We start from the raw sequence: 21,174 nt of genomic DNA on the forward strand, positions 1-21,174 counted from the left end.
CTCACAATGCTGTCAACAGCTCCAAATGCACGTTACCAAGCAATTGTTTTTGCTAACAACAATTTAAGAGCAATACAATTACAAATTATGAATAGTGCCTTTAAGTAAACTTTCACAACAGCTAATAAAACAGTGATAATCTCACAATGCTGTCAACAGCTCCAAATGCACGTTACCAAGAAAGTGTTTATGCCAACAGCAAAATTTAGCAATAACCAATTATGAGTAGTACCTTTAAGTAAATTTCACAACAGCTAATAACACGGTGATAATCTGGCTAGTCTCGTGATTGCTGTCACTTGTTGCTGTGACATCTTTCGGAATGGACGTCTCGTTGGGAACTCTCACCTTCTTCTTTGTATTTCTACAGCTGCTCCAGAGCGCTGAAGGTACAGTACAAGACGTGTTTGTTGTCTACTTTCTTTCTTATTAATTTACTTTTGTATATTTGGTTTGCGGTAACGCCATGTGTGTATCTACTTGCCAGGTAGAATTGTTCTTAGGGAACTGTCTTGCTTTATTATACTGCCGTGGAGTAGATAATCGGATGTTAGGGAGACTTCTCAGTTCTGAAAAAAACTGCTTTTAACTATTACCAGGGCGGATGGTATAGAAATTAGACTGGACTACTACTTTAGCTAAAGGATCGTAATAACTGTACTGCCGCGAAGTCAGTTCTGAAATTGGTCTCAACGTTTCGACTAGTTTGCTCTAGTCATCGTAACTTTTACGTGAAAGACACTGGATACTATTGGCCTATTTGCAAAGACCAGTCTTCTCATACTGGGTGTAGCTCAACATATGCATTAAAAAATTTGAACATTTGAGTTCGATTGGTCGTCGGAGTTGCGAGATAACCATGAAATCATAAACACCGGTTATTTTTTACACAAAGGTAACTGAGCCCGGGTGGTAGTCAGGAAACCTATATATTTTGTTTTAAACTCATCTGATATGTAATAAGCTTTATATATTAATAATAATAATAGAATGTATTTGTAATGCGCCAAATCAAGTCAAGGCAGTGGACACTACACACACAGAAAAAATTACACAACTTGTGTCAAAAATTACCTGTTTTAGATGTAGTGGGCGAACACCATAACTACTAGGTAAAACTTTACCCAACATGCGTTGGGTAATATCTTGCTTAATAGCTGTGTAAAATGTATATTTGGTTTGCGGTAACACCATGTGTGTATCTACTTGCCAGGTAGAGTTGTTCATAGGGAACTGTCTTGCTTTATTCTACTGCCGCGGAGTCGATAATCGGAGGTTCGGGAGACTTCTCAGTTCTGAAAAGAACTGTCCTGCTTTTAACTATTACCAGGACGGATGGTATAGAAATTAGACTGGACTACTACTTTAGCTTATAGGATCGTAATTAACTGTACTGCCGCGGAGTCAGTTCTGAAATTGGTCTCAACGTTTCGACTAGCTTGCTCTAGTCATCGTCAGGAGACTGACGTTTTTTTTTACTGAATTGCTGGGTATAAACCCACTCATGTAAAATAATTACGTAATTTTGAAGTAAAGATTTTACCGATATTTAATGTAAACTGTATACCTTTAAAACTGGTAATAATATACATAATGCTTGGGTTGAATACTAGCAAAGTGTTATTTCATGGAATTTGGGGCTGTATTAAATGGACACATCATAAACACTGAGACTTGGCGACTACAACATGAATTTCAAGATAAACACTTTTTATTAAAATTTAACAATGGTAATAACATTAAAATCCAAAAGATCACATGTGCAAAATGGGGTGTTCTTTATGTTTCATAATCAATCAACAGTTTCAGTGAACTTAACAAATTACAAAAAATCTACAAAAATACTCTAATTGGCAAGGTCAGAAACAATACTTCCAGGCTAACACAGCTTAAACTGTAAGGTTGTTCCATAAATCAAAACTATCACAACTATCACATCTGTTATGATGTTGATACTTATTTGCAAACAATTTGTGCAACTTCTTTAACTACAATGCTTCTGGAATGGTCAACATAATTGGCAAGGTCAGAGTAAATTGTTGGTTTATCCTAATCGTCGCTAAGCAATTAAAACGGCGTTGAATTTGACATTATTTGACAAATTTGACAAAACTGGAAGGGTATTGAATACAAGTTTAAATTTGACCTTTGAGTTCCTCCCACAAATCAAAGCTATCACAACTATCACATCTCTTATGATTTTGATACTTATTTGCAAACATTTTGTGCATAAACTTCTTCAACTACAATGCTGTTGGAATGGTCAACATTAATCAGATGCATCATGAGATGAACAGTAAACCCTGAACTCTCGAATAGTGCTGCTCTTCACACCGCCTTTGAGTTCAAACACAACCAATTCAATGAACTCTCAAACGCCAGAACACTTCTCCTGGTAGCTCAAGTCGAAGACAAAGTGTGTTTTGAAACACACATCCAATGCTTTCACAAGGGATGACTGTTGGGATGTATGTTGCTCAAAAAGTACGAACACTTGATGTGGAGCCAGTGCAGGACCCACCTAGAATCAGCATAAATATGGTTGCGAATCTGGTGTCCCTGTTGATGTCTTTCAAATACTGGTCCAACCATGTGTTTTCCTGCATAAATGAGAATACTAATATAAAAATAGGTTAAATTTCAATGGGGGTGCAGTACAAATTGTATTACAAGTGTATACTGTCTGTAATGAACTTAAAGTGTTGTAATATGACAATTAAACCAATTTTGCTGTAAAATGATAGTTTAATCTGATTGTGTCTTAAGAATGGGGTACACACAATGTCAGATTCAATCGTTATTTTATATCAATGGTGGTTTAATTATCATATTACACTACTTTGAGATCAATAGAGACAATGTTCCTGTACTGCAATGTATGTGCAATACAATTTGTACATGATGTACAGCGCATTAAGTGAAAAAAGTACAAATAAAAATTAAAATAAAATAAAATAAATAAACAAATAAATACATAAGGGCCTAAACAATAAACAAATTAACAAAAGGTCCAAGGATGGAGACTTGCAGTTCTGGAATAAGGTGATAGGATCCCAGGAGGAGAGATAATTTTGGTGCTATATATGCAATCCCACATAACAGTAGGCTACCTGAAAACTTTAATTTTTCTTGATCTGATTTTTCTTCTTTTTTTTTTTTTGGGGGGGGGGGGGGTGAGATTTCTTGAATAATTCCTTTAAAAGGTTAAAATAAACAAGAATTCATAGCCAAATCAGAATATTTGTGTTACTTGTTGCCTGCTTTCTTAAAGGCAGTGGACACGTTTGGTAATTGTCAAAGACTAGCCTTCACAGTTGGTGTATCTCAACATATGCATAAAATAACAAATAACCTGTGAAAATTTGAGCTCAATCGGTCATCGAACTTGGGAGATAAAAATGAAAGAAAAAACACCCTTGTCACACGAAGTTTTACTAACTATTTGAGTATTTTTTTTATTTACACAAACATTTTGTTTAAATTTTTCATTAATTTTTACTTATGTTAAGTATTTTTTTACTTAACACATTTATCATAATTTTTTTTTTACCATTCTTTTTCTGAGTGTACTGGTATGTACTCAAAATAATTATAAGCAAAAACCTTACTTGTAACGGGGAGAGGTTGGTAGTATACAGCATTGTTAGAAACGGCTCCCTCTGAAGTGGAGTAGTTTTCGAGAAAGAAGTAATTTTCCACGATTTTGATTTCGAAACCTCAGATTTAAAACTTGAGGTCTCGAAATCAACCATGTAAACACACACAACTTCGTGTGACAAGGGTGTTTTTTTTTCTTTCATTATTTTCTCGCAAGTGCGATGACCGATTGAGCTAAAATTTGCACAGGTTTGTTATTTTATGCATATGTTGAGATACACCAACTGTGAAGGCTAGTCTTTGACAATTACCAATAGTGTCCACTGCCTTTAACACATGTTAAAGGCGCAGCAGAGACAAAGTAAACAAGACAATTCATGTACATATCCAGTGAATGTCAATCAAACAATAATAATAACACCATTTACTAAACCTCAGCAATATCTGGCCGACTCCAAATTATGCGGGAAAAATCTATTGACTAATAGATGGAATTTGAAAATACACTTTTAATTTCATTTGAAAAGGCCAGTATACATTTGGTAGTTACCCTGACTCTAAAAACATCTGAACAACAACTGAGTAGACGACATTTTGATAAACTTTTCCTTTCGTAGTGTACTACGGTTATGAAAATAAGAATATAGCATAGTTTGCATGTAATTTGTTTTCTTCATTCATATAGTTTATTTAAAGGCAGTGGACACTACTGGTACTCAAAATAATTATAAGCAAAAAACCTTACTTGATAACGAGTAACGGGGAGAGGTTGGTAGTATACAGCATTGTTAGAAACGGCTCCCTCGGAATGGGAGTAGTTTTCGAGAAAGAAGTAATTTTCCACGAATTTGATTTAGATACCTCATATTTAGAATTTGAGACCTCGAAATCAAGCATCTGAAAGCACCCAACTCCGTGTGACAAGGGTGTTTTTTGCTTCCATTATTATCTCACAACTTCGACGACCAGTTTAGCACACATTTTCACAGGTTTGTTATTGAATGCATATGTTTAGACACAGCAAGTGAGAAGACTGGTTTTTGACAATGTTTACCAAAAGTGTCCAGTGTCTTTAATGTGCTTTATATTGCCTGCGTTATCACCTGTATTAAAGAAACACATTGCCTTGAATCGTCGAGTTTGGTCATTGATGATCCACACAAACATGCCTCGAAATTGAACGGTTTTCCTTTTGCGGCACGAAGAAACACGGGCGGGCATTTAGTGGACTCACAATTTTGACTCCTAAAAATGGTCGACCGTATTAGTTCGTGACATAAAAAGAAAACCGTGCAATATTTCGAGTGATACTTGTGTGGATCATTATATTATACTATTAAATTATCTTTCTAGCAATATTTATTTCATAACAAACGGTTACAAGCGCTTTTCAAAAACCAACTCGTCCTATCCAAGGCAACGTGTTCTTTCAACTGTGTCGTTTTATCATATTTCCTATGCCAGCTCCGTCTGTTTGTCTGTTTTGTTTTGTTTCAAATGTTTTTGTTTGTTGTGTTTTGTCTTCTGAATTTTTGTTTTTCAGTATTTGTTATATGTATATATTTGTTGTTGTGGTTAAGGCACTCAGTTTACAAGCTTCGGATTTATGTGTAATGTCTCCAATGTAATGGAATTTTCTGGTAGAAATTGTTTTGTTTTCTGAAGTGCGTATTCTAATGGATGTAAATGTTTGTAGTATGAAATGAATGTGTTAAATTTTATCCTCAACATTTGAATCTGAGAATCGTAACAGTTTCCTAGATCGTGTTTTCAATATGCAGTTTATGTTCCGTACATTTCATTGATGGGCGCTGTAAAAAAAAAAAAAAAAAAAAAAAAGCTCCAGTCTCCAGAAGACAATCAGAGCATAGTGATCGAAGTGTCGAGTTGAAACCAACCGCAACTCATTAGAGATAGTCACTACATGGTGTTACCGCAAACCTTTCTATTATATTTCCACCATGCAAAGTTTCAAATCCCACTTAGCTCTTTAGTTTCTCAAAAACGCTTCCGTAATAAATATACAATCATTATCATTTGTACACATTGGGCGTATTTAGTCATTAAAAATTGCATTAAAGGCAGTGGACACTGTTGGTAATTGTCATAGACTAGCCTTCACAGTTGGTGTATCTAAACATAAGCATATAATAACAAACCTGTTTTGAGCTCAATCGGTCATCGAACTTGCGAGATAATAATGAAATAATAAAACCCTTGTCACACCAAGTTGTGTGCGTTTAGATGGTTGATTTCGAGACCACAAGTTCTAAATCTGAGGTATCGAAAACAAATTTGTTCAAAATTACGTCTTTCTCTAAAACTATGACACTTCAGAGGGAGCCGTTTCTCACAATATGTTATACTATCAACCTCTCCCCATTACTCGTCACCAAGTAAGCTTTCATGCCAATAATTATTTTAAGTAATTACTAATAGTGTCCACTACTATGCAAGAAAAAATACCCTTATAACATGCAAGTGTAAGGTTTCAGGCTTGAAGTCTAGGATTCAAATTGATTCAGAAGTAAGGTATTTTTGTATAAAAAAAAAAAAACACCTTAATAAAAGGGGGTCGTTTCTCACAGTGTTTTTACTAAAAAAATGATTGTCACCATGGACCTTGCTTTTAGCTGATGGTTTTATGCTAACATTAATCGATAGGCGTCGTTTCTGTGGAAATTATTTAATAAATATAATTTGTATGCTATCCCCATATTTTGTTTTTTTAAACGGATGCTAAATCTACAAGTTTTCATATTTTTTCCTGAATTTTTGGCATAATATAATTACTATTAAGACAGATTGGCTGGAAAGCGCTGTTTTATTCTTTAACTTCTCCCTTTGGAAAACAACTTGTGGAAGAGTAGAATAATAACAAACATAAAACACTTGAACAAGAATATATAAAAACATTGGATCGGTCTATAGTTGGTCTTTGAAAAGCATTTGTAACCGTTTGTTATAAAATGCATATGGGTAGAAACATGTTGTTAAAAAGTAGAACACAATGATCCACCCAACAAACCTCGCAAAATGCGCAGTTTTCCTTTACCTTGTGACTAACACGGTCGGCCATTTATGAGATTAATTTTTGACTCCAAGAATTAATGGCCGACCTTGTTAGTTCGCAGAGTAAAAGGAAAACCACGCAATTTCGAGGCAAATTTGTATGGATCATTGTTGGTACGTTTAAATCATCTTTCTACCCATGTGCATTTTATAACAAACGGTTACAAACGCTTTTTATAGATCAACTCGTCCTATCCAAGGCAACGTGTTCCTTATTTACAACTAATACGAGTTGCCCAACATGTTCAACATGCTCATTACGGTCATACAAAGAGTATGAAAGGGGTCGGAGACCACGTGTGACTTTAAAAGGTTTTTAAAATACGAATCAATTTGAATGAACATTTTTGATAAGTAGTACTTTAGGGCGTTATAACGCCGTAAATTAGGGCGTTATAGCGCCGTATAGGGCGTTATTACGCCCTAATAGGGCGTTATAACGCCGTAAAATTAGGTCGTTATAAGACCCTAGTACTCAATATTAGGGCGTATTAACGCCGTATAGTGCGTTTTTACGCCCTAATAGGGCGTTATAACGCCGTAAAATTAGGGCGTTATAACGCCCTATTTCTCAATTAGGGTATTCTAGGGCGTTATAACGCCGTAATTTAGGGCGTTACAACGACGTATATGGCGTTATTATGCCCCAATTTAGGGCGTTATAACGCCGTATAGGGCGTTATAACGCCCTACTGAAAAACGTTTTATACAATCAACAGCTCCCCATGGCTTATAACCAAGTAAGTTGTTATTTAAAAGTGTCTTTAATCTGATGATAGGCCTACATTTAAAGAAAAAGACAGAGGTATCAATGTGACAGTGAACAATTTGACCGCTGGACCACATAGTTTTGTTCTTCTTCACACATCATTGTAAAGGTAACATTAGTGTAAACATATGTAAAAAAAAAAATAAAACAATATATGCACCGCCTAAAAATAGAGTATATTATGCCTATGGTAATTACTGCAACATTTAATAAACCGACTTGGTAAAGATCACCGGAGAGCTGTTTTACAATATTTATAATTATTTTCAAATGTTGTAAGTTTAATGTAAATATGTGGACATTGTAGTTTGTGTTTACCAAAATTACCCATATATATTTGTTTTAAGGGAATAGCACCTCGGAAATAAACGAACACCTGGAACCCCCCCCCCCCTCCCAGAAACGATCACAAAAATATTCAATTCTCATAAATAAACCAACCAACAACACATGTCACTTGAAGGCTGTTGCGTGACATTAACCGCTTCTACTGATTAATTGCAAAGTCGTCATCATTATGATGAAAGCACAACACTAAAGGCCCATTGTAATTAATTTTACACTTTACAAGTCAACCGTGTAAGGACAAATTAACAATGATCAAAACCTTTACAATATTGTGTTCACCCTTAAAAATTAATCGCCCTAACAAACGACTTGCACTTTTATCACTCCTGAACCCGAATTCATTAAACTTATTAACGAAAATGATTACAATTGTATGTCAAAGGCATTGGCCACTTTTAGTCCTTACTCAATACAATCTTTATTAACAAGTTACTTGGTCCCAAATTTAAGCATCTAAAGCACAAACAAGTTGTGCGACAAGGTTTTTTTTTGTTTTTCATTATTCTCTCTCAACTTTGAAGAGCAATTAAGTTCACATTTTCACGGGTTTGTTATCTTATATAATGTGTATATAAACCAAGTGAGAATACTGGTCTGTAATAAAATAATGGAAGAGTAATTAACTTTTCTAGTTCGAGCCGCATGAATTGGGCTAAAAACATTCAGACCAAAAAGGTCGTTGAAATATTACGGCGGATTAAAAAATTGGCGTGTTAAAGTATTAAAAGGCACCGGACAACTTTGTCAATTGTCAAAGACCAGTCTTCTCACTCGGTGTATCTCAACGTAATAGGCAAAAACAAAATAACAAACCTGTGAAAATGTGAACTCAATTGGTCGTCGAAAATAAGACAACATTCTGGAAAAAACACCTTTGTCGCACATGTTGTGTACTTTCAGATGCTTGATTCGGACACCTCAGCTGAGGTTTCGAATTCAATCAAACTATTTCATTTAAAAACAACTTCTTTCTCGAGAACTCGTTACTTCAGAGGGAGCCAATTTCCACAATGTTTAACACCATCGACGGCTCTCCATTGCGTGATATACCATGTACGTTTCTGTACTAACAATTATTTTAAGTAAATTAGTGTCCAGTACCTCTTAAAGGAACACGTTGCCTTGGATCGGTCGAGTTGGTCTTTGAAAAGCGTTTGTAACCGTTTGTTATAAAATGCATATGAGTAGGAATATATTTTAAAAGTAGAATATAATGGTCCACACAAGTATCACGCGAAATTGCGTGGTTTTCCTTTTACCTCGTCGACAAACACGGTCGGCCATTTATGGGAGTCAAATTTTTGACTCCCATAAATGGCCGACTAGTTCGCAAAGTAAAAGTAAAACCACGCAATTTCGAGGCAAATGTGTGTGGATCATTGTATTCTACTTTTAAAATATCTTTCTAACCATTTATGCATTTTATAACAAACGGTTTCAAACGCTTTTCGAAGACCAACTCGACCGATCCAAGGCAGCGTGTTCCTTTAAGTACATCCGATATACTGAACGCACGTTTGCCTAGACTTTTAAACAGTTGTCCCTTTACTTCATTTATACATTGTTCTGTGTATGCTTTTGTTTCAGGTTTCGATTGTTCGATTGGACAAGAGCCGGACCCTAATGAAGGCAATAGATACCGCTGGGTCATTCCTGTTCCTGACCCTTGTGAGTGCACCAGGCTTCGTGTTGGTGGTCTGAACACTCGCACACCATGCAGGCACTACAGCGTTACCTATTATGACACCTTCATGCAAAGCGACAACGCAGAAGAGATCCGGAAATGGCTCAACTGCACAGGTTAGTTGTCTCGCCAAGTATTATTTTTTTAAGAAAAAAAAAGAGGTGAATCGTTAAAAACTACGAAAACGCTTGATAGTATGGAACGCCAAAGAGGCATTTAATCATCGGTGATGGTCGTTTGCAACCGGTGATCAAATTTGTCATCGGTGGTGGTCCTATGCGATCGGTGATCAACTTTAGCAATCGGTGATAAAACACGATCGGTGGTCCATTTTAGCGATCGGTCAACATGCATATTCATGATCGGTGATGGTATTAGCGATCGGTCATGCATATTCACGACCGGTGATTGCTTTTTGCAATCGGTCAACTTTAGGGATCGGTTATGGCTTTTTGCAATCGGTCAACTTTAGTGATCGGTGATGGCTTTTTGCAATCGGTCAACTTTAGTGATCGGTGATGGCTTTTTGCAATCGGTCAACTTTAGTGATCGGTGATGGCTTTTTGCAATCGGTCAACTTTAGTGATCGGTGATGGCTTTTTGCAATCGGTCAACTTTAGTGATCGGTGATGGCTTTTTGCAATCGGTCAACTTTAGTGATCGGTGATGGCTTTTTGCAATCGGTCAACTTTAGGGATCGGTTATGGCTTTTTGCAATCGGTCAACTTTAGTGATCGGTGATGGCTTTTTGCAATCGGTCAACTTTAGTGATCGGTGATGGCTTTTTGCAATCGGTCAACTTTAGTGATCGGTGATGGCTTTTTGCAATCGGTCAACTTTAGTGATCGGAGGTGGCTTTTTGCAATCAGTCAACTTTAGGGATCGGTGGTGGCTTTTTGCAATCGGTCAACTTTTGCAACCGGTGATGGGATTTTGGGATATCCGAATTTTACGTCCGGTCGGTGCAGGCCTACTTCAAAACCTATGATTGTGTAGATTGTGGATATTAATTGTTGTTATTTTCTAGTTCACACCACCATGGAGGAATAAATTACACTCACCAGCGGGTTGACTGACTTGCCAAACATTTTTAGAAGAGTACCATTTTCTAACTATGTAAGGGGGAACGCAACAAACATCAAATTAATTAGCTCTTTCTAAAAAGATAATAATAATAATAACAAAGGGGTATGAGAGGGTGTGCAAGCGGATATATGTCCCACAATTGGTTGTCGTCTTCCGGAAATGGTGTATGCCGGGGAAATACAAATAGTTATATTCAGTGAAGGGAAATGTTTTTGAACAAAAGTCTTTTAACCGATAGTTTTGTGTGTTAGGTGAAATCTGAAATCATACAAGCAGCCCCGTGTAAACAGAGCCGGAGGTGAGAACATTATGACCACACAAAAAACGTTTTTGATCGAAAAAACATAATTTTTATGTGCATCATATGAATGTGTTTTTTTAGGACAAGCACAGATATAGTAAAACCGGGACGCACTCAACACGTTTTATAAAAGGCTAGGTAAAGTATTATACAAATATTTCCTTTTAAACGGAGAGGCATGTATTAATTGAATCCAAAGCGAAAAACGTACTGTATAAAGTTCTTAATTTAGGGGGGGGGGGGGGGGCGCAAGGCGAAACAGGTGTTATAAAGTACTAAAGCGGAAATAATACAGGAGCGAGAAATTCTCAACCAAATCCAGTGTCAGGGAGGGTGGAGGTGTTTGGAAAAGGAAAACATGTTATTGGTGTGGTCTCTCACTGTTGGAGTCATTGATAACATAATCATATAAAAAAAAATTAAAAAAACATTCACTTGACCAGTTTATCTCATAGTTTATCTCCCAATCATGGAGGAATGTCCCGATCAACACCCATCTCTGGACGTCCCCAGCAGGAGTCTTCCTGTGTCCATGTACTGTACTGTAGTATAGGTATCTTTAACCACCTGGCTGCATATCATTATAAAATTGTTAAACCGTACCACGTTTTAATAAGAACCAAGCTTTAGTGCAGTGGCTATGGGACACAATAAATTCACAATACCCAAAGGCGTGGGGACAACTTGAGTGACTGGTCTCACTTCATTGATCATCTGTATGTCTTTATCTTCTAGAATTTGGAAATCTCCAGTTCAAATACTCATACAACAACTAGTGATTTCCTTTTCCAAACTCAATCTGTAAATCTACCGTATCTAACGTTTAAACTTCTCCTCTGAACAAAGCTAACTTCTCCTTTGAACAAAGGGGCAAAATTTCATTCCCTGAACTATATGCACACAAAGACACACCAACCATGGCCAAACAAAAGCGAATATGTGAGAAATCCGAGTAGGGTAACTTGTCAAACAAAATGAGAGCATTTTGTCACAATTTCATAGAGCAATCATGAAATTCAGAAAAATTATCGGTACAGACTCGTATTAGTTGTTCAAAAAACATTTTAAAATATTTGTATTCCCACACCATTTTTGGAGGACGACAACCAATTGGGACATGGATCCCCTTCCGCACCCTCTCCTACCCCGTTGTTATTTTACATTTTAGAAACAGCTAGCTAGTTTGATGTTTGTTGCGTCCCCCTGACATAGTTATACAATGGGACTCTTCTATGAATGTATGGCAAGTCAGTCAAAGAAACTGGTGAGTGGCGTATCTGCAAACAAAGGTTTTGAAATAGGTTTGCACCGGACGCAAAATACCATCACCGATTATTATTTGCCTCTTTGGCGTGGCGCCAGTGCCAAAGAGGCAAATAATCATCGGTGATACTTGGCGTAAAATGTGTCACTGACCTCATTACTATAATATGCGATGAGTTCCCACGGTCAACTCATTACCATATTGCCCGCGAAAGACGAGACATGTTTACATCACACCACCACCACGGACGCTCAGTGAGCATGATAGGGTCCAAAGGTTGTGATAAGAGAAGTGCGTGATTGGACGTCAAAATGAATAATTCATTTACTTCACATCCTGTGTTGTCTGATGTCTGACGAAAGATATACATATTCATGAGCTGCATACTAGCATATAAGAGCCCCTCCCCCTTAATTTCCTCGTGTGAAAAGGCCTAAAGATACCCTAACCTACACCCTCTCCTACCGATTTGTTATTATTATATTTTTTTTTTAGAAAGAGCTAATTAATTTGATGGTTGTTGCGTTCCCCCTTACATAGTTAGAAAATGGTACTCTTCTAAAAATGTCTGGCAAGTCAGTCAACCCGCTGGTGAGTGTAATTTATTCCTCCATGGTGATGTGAACTAGAAAATAACAACAATTAATATCCACAATCTACACAATCATAGGTTTTGAAGTAGGCCTGCACCGACCGGACGCACAATTCGGATATCCCAAAATTCCACCATCGATCCCTAAAGTTGACCGATTGCAAAAAGCCATCACCGATCACTAAAGTTGACCGATTGCAAAAAGCCATCACCGATCACTAAAGTTGACCGATTGCAAAAAGCCATCACCGATCCCTAAAGTTGACCGATTGCAAAAAGCCATCACCGATCCCTAAAGTTGACCGATTGCAAAAATCCATCACCGGTCGTGAATATACATGACCGATCGCTAATACCATCACCGATCATGAATATGCATGACCGATCGCTAAAATGGACCACCGATCGTGTTTTATCACCGATTGCTAAAGTTGATCACCGATCGCATAGGACCACCACCGATGACAAATTTGATCACCGGTTCAAACGACCATCACCGATGATTAAATGCCTCTTTGGCGTTCCATATGATAGTAACCCCATTTCGACAGTGTGTTCATCATGGTTGATGGAATAAAAAAACATGCATCACGAATTATGTATTTTCCCCATTGGTGGTGCTTACATAGTTTACACGTTCAACGTGTAGTGTGCGCGGTGCAGAGTCACGCTCCAGTGCACTAGGGCGCGCTACGTAGCTTCGTGTAAAGTCCGTGATTAAAGGCAGTGGACACTATTGGTAATTACTCAAAATAATTGTTGGCATAAAACCTTTCTTGGTGACGAGTAATGGGGAGAGGTTGATGGTATAACACATTGTGAGAAACGGCTCCCTCTGAAGTGCCAACGTTTTCGAGAAAGAAGTAATTTTCCACGAATTTGATTTCGAGACCTCAGATTTAGAACTTGAGGTCTCGAAATCAACCATCTAAACGCAAACAACTTCGTGTGACAATGGTGTTTTTTTCTTTAATTATTATCTCGACAGTTTGACGACCAATTGAGCTCAGATTTTAACAGGTTTCTTATTTTATGCATTTGTTGAGATACACCAACTGTGAATGCTAGACTTTGACAATTACCAATAGTGTCCACGACCTTTAAGGCGTTTTGAATCATACATGTCCACCGTCGGTTAGTTCATCTCTTCTACAGTCTAAAGTTCATATTATTTCCTCAACCACATAAGCTTAATTGACAACATATGAAAGGGATGCAGTACCTCACAAAAATGTATTGGTTGGTGACCCTTTCTTGACATTGGTACCTCTTTAAACCGGAAGTGCCTGTAAAATGCTTGTGAAAGGCGTTTGTAATGGCTTTAATGTTGAAGTGAAGACCATTCGATACTTTTACATATTTAAAACAAAAAATACCTTGTTAATGTGCTTGGCGTAACAACTTTAGTTACTATTGTAATGCACATCTGAAAAGAAAGAAAACGAAACAAGGTTTAGGAGATCACTTCACGACACTGTCTAAGTAAAAATAAATGTTTCAGTTGTCTTGCCCCAAAACACAAAGCCATTACTGTCGGTTTCCTTTTTTGGAAACACCTTCCTGCGTACGTATAAATGCGCCATACTTTTGACCGTGTGAGGGCGCTTTCAAACGTTTTACTTCTGGTGTATAATAATTCATACCCAAAACAGTCACCACGGCCAACATTACCTTTGAAGACACTGGACACTATTGGTAATTGTGAAAGACGAGTCTTCGCACTTGGTGTATCTCAACATGTGCATACAAATAATAAAAAAACACTGTTGAAATTTGAGCTCAATTAGTCGTTTACGTTGCGAGATAACTATACAAGGAAAAACACCCTTGTCACACGTAGTTGTGTGGCTTTCAGATGCTTGATTTCGAGACCTCAAAGCTAATTCTGAGGTCTCGAAATTAAAGTCGTAGACTAAAATTACTTCTTTCTCGAAAACAACGTTACTTCAGAGAGCCGTTTCTCACAATGTTTTATATTATCAACCTATCCCATTTCTCGTTACCAAGAAAAGTTTTATGCTAATAGTTTTTGAGTAATTACCAATAGTGTCCACTGCCTTTGAAGGAGCCGTATTACCTCTGAAGCAACTTAAAAACTAAGGCGCAACAACATAAACATAAAGCCGATACAAACTGTGCAGGACGAATCGAATATACATCCGTAAGTGTAAGACAATACCATCAAGCGCGCCCCTTGCTTTCAAAAACATTGCGCATTGAACGGTTCCAAACCATGTGTAATTTAACATACAATTCAAAACGAGTGTATGATTTCTCAAACTAACCTACAGATCTCCTCGAGAAGCACTTAATTCTCAACCGATCGCTTCGCCGAGACGGCAACCCTAAACAATGCAACTCTATTACGGTCAGCAGCACCGAGTATGACGTCAGAGGGAGCCCAACCCTCCTGAAGATGGTTCCTGGTCCTGACGAAGCTGATCACGCATGCGCAGTGTCTGCTGAGGTCGGTTCATACCTGGATCTTGGCGACTTCAATAATACCTGTTACTCTGACCCGGGTCTCTGTAAATCTATGACGTGGTCTTTATGGCTCAAGATATATACGTCAAAAGGTTTCACTGGTGAGCGTTACTACATCAGCTCAGGGGGACAAACCGGTATAGCCAGGGGTGTTGCGTTTTTGTACAAAAGCACAACAAATGAGTTTGAATTGCATGTGCGTACGGCCACATTCAAAATGGGCAACAAATACCAACAGTCACAGATCCCATTACAGAGTTGGTTTCACTTGGCGCTAACGATTGAAATGAATGTGTTGAATCTTTACGTTGATGGGGAACTTATGAATGGGAATAACATCAACACCCAGGGTGGTAGTAGTGTTGATGGTTGTACTAGGCTGTACTTGGGTATGACCAATTCATGCGATACAGAGTATTTAACTAACACTTACAGTGGTTCAGCTGCGTACAGCAATCTCATGGTTTTTGATCGCCTCCTCAACCAGGATGAGATCAAGAATCTGATGCAAATGAAAAAGTAAACAGTCGTTGATGAAAAGCTTAGCAGATGTAAACCATTTATAACGTTTGGCGAATCGTTTATAACGTTTGGCGAATCGTTTATATAACGTTTGGCGAATGTAATTCAGTTATAATGTTATGATTATGGTTATGATTATGCGCCTTTGACATCTATTAAGATTGATTTGGCGCATTACAAACACCTACTTTTATTATTACATTTCGCTTTTTATTATTACTATATGATTATGGTCTAATCGAACCCGTACTGTCCATTTTGACTTTGCACTTTTGCAATTTTTTGATTTGCACTTTATTTGGTAATGTAAAAAAAAAAAAAAAAAAAAAAAAAAAAACGTGTAATAAATATTTGAACTTTTCTAGAACTTGTTTTTTTTTAATGTAAAAACTGTGCTGTTTACCTCCGTTAATGGTTGGAGAAACAACGTAAGAATTGGGCGATAAACCAAGTCGTAGAAGAGGAGGGTTTTTAATTGGTATCCCTTGTCGCCTTATAACCCATCTGAAAAGGGGAAGGTGTGATGTATTAGTTTATCCGTTGCTGATCACACCAAGAAAACATAGGAAATGAATTGTTTTTACTCCTTGATACTCATACCTATCAAATTATGCGATATATTGCTATAACAAAAAGGTGGTATTTATTCATTTGTAAAATGTTGGCCAAAAAGCGAAATGTGATTGTTCAAATTTTCCGGGAGAAAAATAAATCATAACAAATGTGCTGCTTTTAAATATTTTTGATGGCAACTTTGGGATAATAATGACAATTTTAAGCTGTAGGTTCACTAACAAATAAAAAACAACAAAATGCAGTCAGAGTTAGACTGATCAAAGATTAAACTTAAAGGTCGGTCAAGGGGGAAGTGTGCTTTTGTACAAATGCAAAGTAGGGTTTGATTAAATATTAGCACATCATTTTTAACAGAAACAACATCTTCAAATGACACCTTTGGCTAATGTGGTTAGAAAGATGTTTCCAAAGTAACTTTAAGGAGCCTTATAAATGCCTCATTTTGTGTGTGTGTATTTTTTTATTTTTTATTTTAATTCGTGCACTAACACGGACGACCGGTTTGTGGTGATAAAACTAAAATACAAATGGCGGCCCATTCCCCATGAGGGCCCCATTTGACCCAGTAACATGGTCAATTCTAGACTTGACTCAAGTCCCAATCCCGTGAGATTCCTTTTACTTTCAGTTCAGGCACCTAACATCAGAAAGTTTTTTGCGCGACCAGCCGACATTACAACCGTAGCATAGAACATCTACGCCCCAACCTATCTCGGGACAAAATAGCTAAATTTTTACGGTGAGGGCGAACTGCTAATTGGCTTGTTGTATAGTTGGTGCGATATGTGATGAGGGACCTCTCGCATGAGAATGGGACTTGAATCAAGTCTAGGTTTATTCTGACCAGGGCCCAATATCATAGTACTGCTAAGCACAAATTAATACTTACTTAAATTTATATTTCTTCCTCGAAAACAATTTCCTCTTTATTTTCAGGATAAGCTGAATACCATCAACAAGCAATATGCAACAAATTTAAATTTGTTTGGTAATCCATTTTTTTTCGTCATGGGATAAATTTCATGCTAAGGCTTTTTATGTGCTTAGCAGCTCTATGAAATTGGTTTATGTCAGTGTTCAACGAGTAGGATAATGTTGGGAGGGAGGGGTGATAATCATACCCTGTATAGACTAATGTTGGATACATTTAGGCCCGGGTAAATGATGATGAAATTTGATGACATTCCGTTTAATTAAATTCAACAGTTTTAAAAGCATGTTTAAGTATTGTGATAATATCTATAGGTTAGTACTTTAATTGGAATTTGCACCAAGTTCTAATCAATATAATAAAACAAACAAATGCACCCTCAAACAGAAGCTTGAAATCGTTTTTGGGTTTGTTTACGTTTGTAAACGTTATAGATGCTATGTCAGATTTGACCAAAACATTTTGATTTAAAATTCAATAGGTATTTTTATGGGGGTCGATAAAGTTACAAGCTTTCATTTGAGCCATTGCTCGAAAAAGTCCGCCTATTATTAGTAACAGTGAAATAAATTGTTCAAAATTAGTTTTTGTCGGGATCCCGATAATATATCACGTGACCAATTATTATGTGTTTTATAAGAAACGTTTACACATTTTGTCATGGTTCCTGACCATTAAAAGTAAAAGTTAAACTTGTTTTCGTTAGAGCGGGTGATACTCTTTGAAAAACCATTCACTAAAAAAAAACATAGTTTTAATGTTTGGGGCCAACAATCTGACATAGCATCTACAATTGGTAACAGGCAACAAGTGTCAAGGGAAACGGGACATCTAGGATCTAGGACCACTTCCACGTGGCCGAGCGGTTAAGAGCACATAATTCAAACCGAGTGTGGGTTCGAATCCCCAGCCGTGCCACTTGTGTCCTTAAGCAAGACACTTAACCATTTCTTCAACTTTTCGATGGGCCGTAAATCCGTTGGCCCCATGGTTTCTGTAACGCATGTAAAATAACCCAGCGCACTTATCGACAAGAGAAGGGGTTCGCCCGGTGTTCCTGTTTGCCGTGTTTTTGTGATTTGTTTTCTCTCTTTTTGAAGCGCTTTTTTTTACGTACACCTTTCTCTTTTAAAAATTTGAGTTGCACCGATTTTGTTCATACAAAGCGACAGATATGCTATTCATGTCAACGTACTGCTACATTATTTATGTCAATATTTTTTAGATACAGCCGAAAAAGAATTGAATTTCAGAAGCCATTGTGGATAAAACCAACCGTCGATTTCACAAAAACTCTTCCTAACTTAAGACTAATCTTAGGAGTTAGGACGAGTCCCAACTCTGCACTGTAGCATGCAGATCTTAAAATTAATCATAAGTTAGGAAAAGTTACCGTCCTAACTCGAGATAAGACGAGTCCTATCTCTTTGTGAAATTGACGGCAGGCAAATAAGCTCAAACGCATAAGTTGCGGGTAGACTGTGTTAGTCAAGCGTAACTACAACATAGACGTGTTGGCTTCGATAAAGACTCTGCCAGGGTCAAAACTACATACCGTAAACCTAAGATAAAGACAACGATTAGGATGCATTTATGTTTTCCCTTAAGATAAAGATATAACTAATAGAGGTAAATTGTCCAAAGTGAGTTTGACTAACTGCAACAAGTCAAGCATTACTCCAACAGAGATAATGCTTACATCCAATTAAAAAAACAAAGGCTTTCAGCAATTCTCAATCATTGACTGAAGCTTTTGTAGTTAGCAAATTACATACTGATGTAAGAACCACATAGGAGCCACAAAGTCATTTAGACTCGGTGACGAACACACCTACATCAACGATTGCTGATCGTGTACACGTGCAATGAAAATGTCGCATCAACTTCACATGACGGTAGTTCTATCATTGTTCATCACTGCATCATATGCTGGTAAGGTAAACACTCATATAAATTGCATTACATCCAATGAAGTCTTTGTTGCTGCAAAAACTGATTCAATTGTGTTTACTCGTGTTAGTTTAAAGGCTGTGTAAACTATTGGTAATTGTTAAAGACCAGTCTTCTCATTTAGTGTATCTCAACATATTCATAAAATAACAAACTTGTGAAAATATCAGCTCAATCGGTCGTCGAAGTTGCGAAATATTAATGAAAGGAAAAAAAACACTCGTCGCACAAAGTTATGCGCGTTTAGATGGTTGATTTCGAGACCCCGAATTCTAAACTTGAGGTCTCGAAATCAAATTTGTGGAAAATTACTTCTTTCTCGAAAACTATGTCACTTCAGAGGGAGCCGTTTCTCACAATGTTTTATACCATCAACCTCTCGCCATTACTCGTCACTAAGTAAGGTTTTACGCTAATAATTATTTTGAGAAGTTACCAATAGTGTCCACTGCCTTTAACGTAAAGTGATACCACTACTTTTGTCGTTTGATTTATCAGACTAAAGGCCGAGTTAGGGCTAAATCGCACTGCAGCGATAACGAAAATGTTAACGATCACGACGCAAAGAGAATGCATTATATTGACCCATTTCACCTGACGTCATCATCAGAACAATCTTGGATGCGCCATTTTGGTGGTCAATGTCAATGTGTGTTATTCGGTGAAGTGCGAATTTTTAGGTGACGCGGCGTTTACACGTCAGCCAATTGACCACCAACATGGTCAGCGTGGCATCCGCCGCCGCGGGTGACGCGCGTGAAAGGGGTCATTTGGTTGAATTGCTCCACGCAGAATATGCCCTTGCTAATTCAACCAATAGAGAGTGCATTTTTGACGTTTTGGTTTTCGTTCTTATTATCGAGGCCTATGTAACTGGGCCTAAACCGTCAAGTCACACTGCAGCGATAACGAAAATGCTAACGACCACGGATATGGATTGATTCTAATTGATTCTAAGTTTTAAAGCCAGTGGACACTATTGGTAAATGTCAAAGACCAGTCTTCTCACTTGCTGTTACTTAACATATGCATAAAATAACTAACCTGTGAAAATTTGAACGTGATTGGTCGTCGGATTTGCGAGATAACTATGGTAGAAAAAACACTCTTGTCACGAGCAGTTGTGTGCTTTCAAATGCTTGATTTCGAGATCTCAAATTCTAAACTTGAGGGCTCGAAATCAAATTCGTGGAAAATTACTTCTTTCTCGAAAACTACTCCACAATGTTTTATACCACCAACCACTCTCCGTTACTCGTTACCAAGTAAGGTTTTATGCTAATAATTATTTGGAGTAGTTGCCAATAGTGTCCACTGCCTTTGAGGTTGATATATATATATATATATTTTTTTTTTTTCAAATTAAATCGAAGGACTTTGTTATGACTTGAATAATAAAACGCACTACATACTATTGTTTGAGTTTATCGTGACTTGTTACACGTGTGCTCCACACAGTAGCATGGTTTTGCGAAGTAAGCTACTATTGGAAGTGTCGTGGCCGAGCGGTTAAGAGCACCGAATTCAAACTCTTGTGTTTCTGATCAGCTGAGTGTGGGTTCGAATCCCCAGCCGTGACACTGTGTCCTTAAACAAGACACTTAACCATTGCTTCGTCCTTCGGATGGGACATAAAGCCGTTGGTCCCATGTGTTGTGTAACGCATGTAAAAGAACCCAGTGCACTTATCGAAAAGAGAAGGGGTTCGCCCCGGTGTTCCTGGTTGTGGCTGCTTAATGCGCCGTAGCACCTTGTAAACCCTTATAAGGTGCTAAATAATTGGGTCTCAGAATTCATCACTGCAATAACCTATTTTTCTGAAAGTTTGTATTTACTCAGCGCCTTGAGTACCTTGTTTGGTAGATACGTGCGCTACGTAAGACTTCGATATTATTGATATTATTATGAGCCGAACGTCAATGCGCACCCAGTGGCTTGGGGCATTTGTGACGTTTTAGCTTAACGGTTTTTTTTTTCAATTTTAAATGCTTCAGCAGA

General features: G+C 37.5%; 1 protein-coding gene across 1 annotated transcript; it reads left to right on the forward strand.

The window, feature by feature from the left end:
* Window positions 1–320: 320 nt before the first annotated feature.
* LOC117299516 lies at window positions 321–15,983 on the forward strand. The gene is made up of 3 exons (XM_033783063.1): window positions 321–389; window positions 9,374–9,586; window positions 15,005–15,983. Exons 1-3 carry the CDS (start codon window positions 323–325, stop codon window positions 15,718–15,720), a joined length of 996 nt encoding a protein of 331 aa, XP_033638954.1. The 5' UTR covers window positions 321–322; the 3' UTR covers window positions 15,721–15,983.
* Window positions 15,984–21,174: the final 5,191 nt, after the last annotated feature.

The sequence above is a fragment of the Asterias rubens genome, chromosome 14 (assembly GCF_902459465.1).
Source record: "Asterias rubens chromosome 14, eAstRub1.3, whole genome shotgun sequence".
Classification (NCBI taxonomy): Eukaryota; Metazoa; Echinodermata; class Asteroidea; order Forcipulatida; family Asteriidae; genus Asterias; species Asterias rubens.

Excerpts from the sequence above, each read along its gene's own strand:
- LOC117299516 (XM_033783063.1), top strand. The coding sequence starts at position 323 with ATGGACGTCTCGTTGGGAACTCTCACCTTCTTCTTTGTATTTCTACAG. Across the intron at positions 390-9,373 it reads GCTGCTCCAGAGCGCTGAAG|GTTTCGATTGTTCGATTGGA; the intron begins GTACAGTACAAG and ends CTTTTGTTTCAG. Across the intron at positions 9,587-15,004 it reads GAAATGGCTCAACTGCACAG|ATCTCCTCGAGAAGCACTTA; the intron begins GTTAGTTGTCTC and ends ACTAACCTACAG.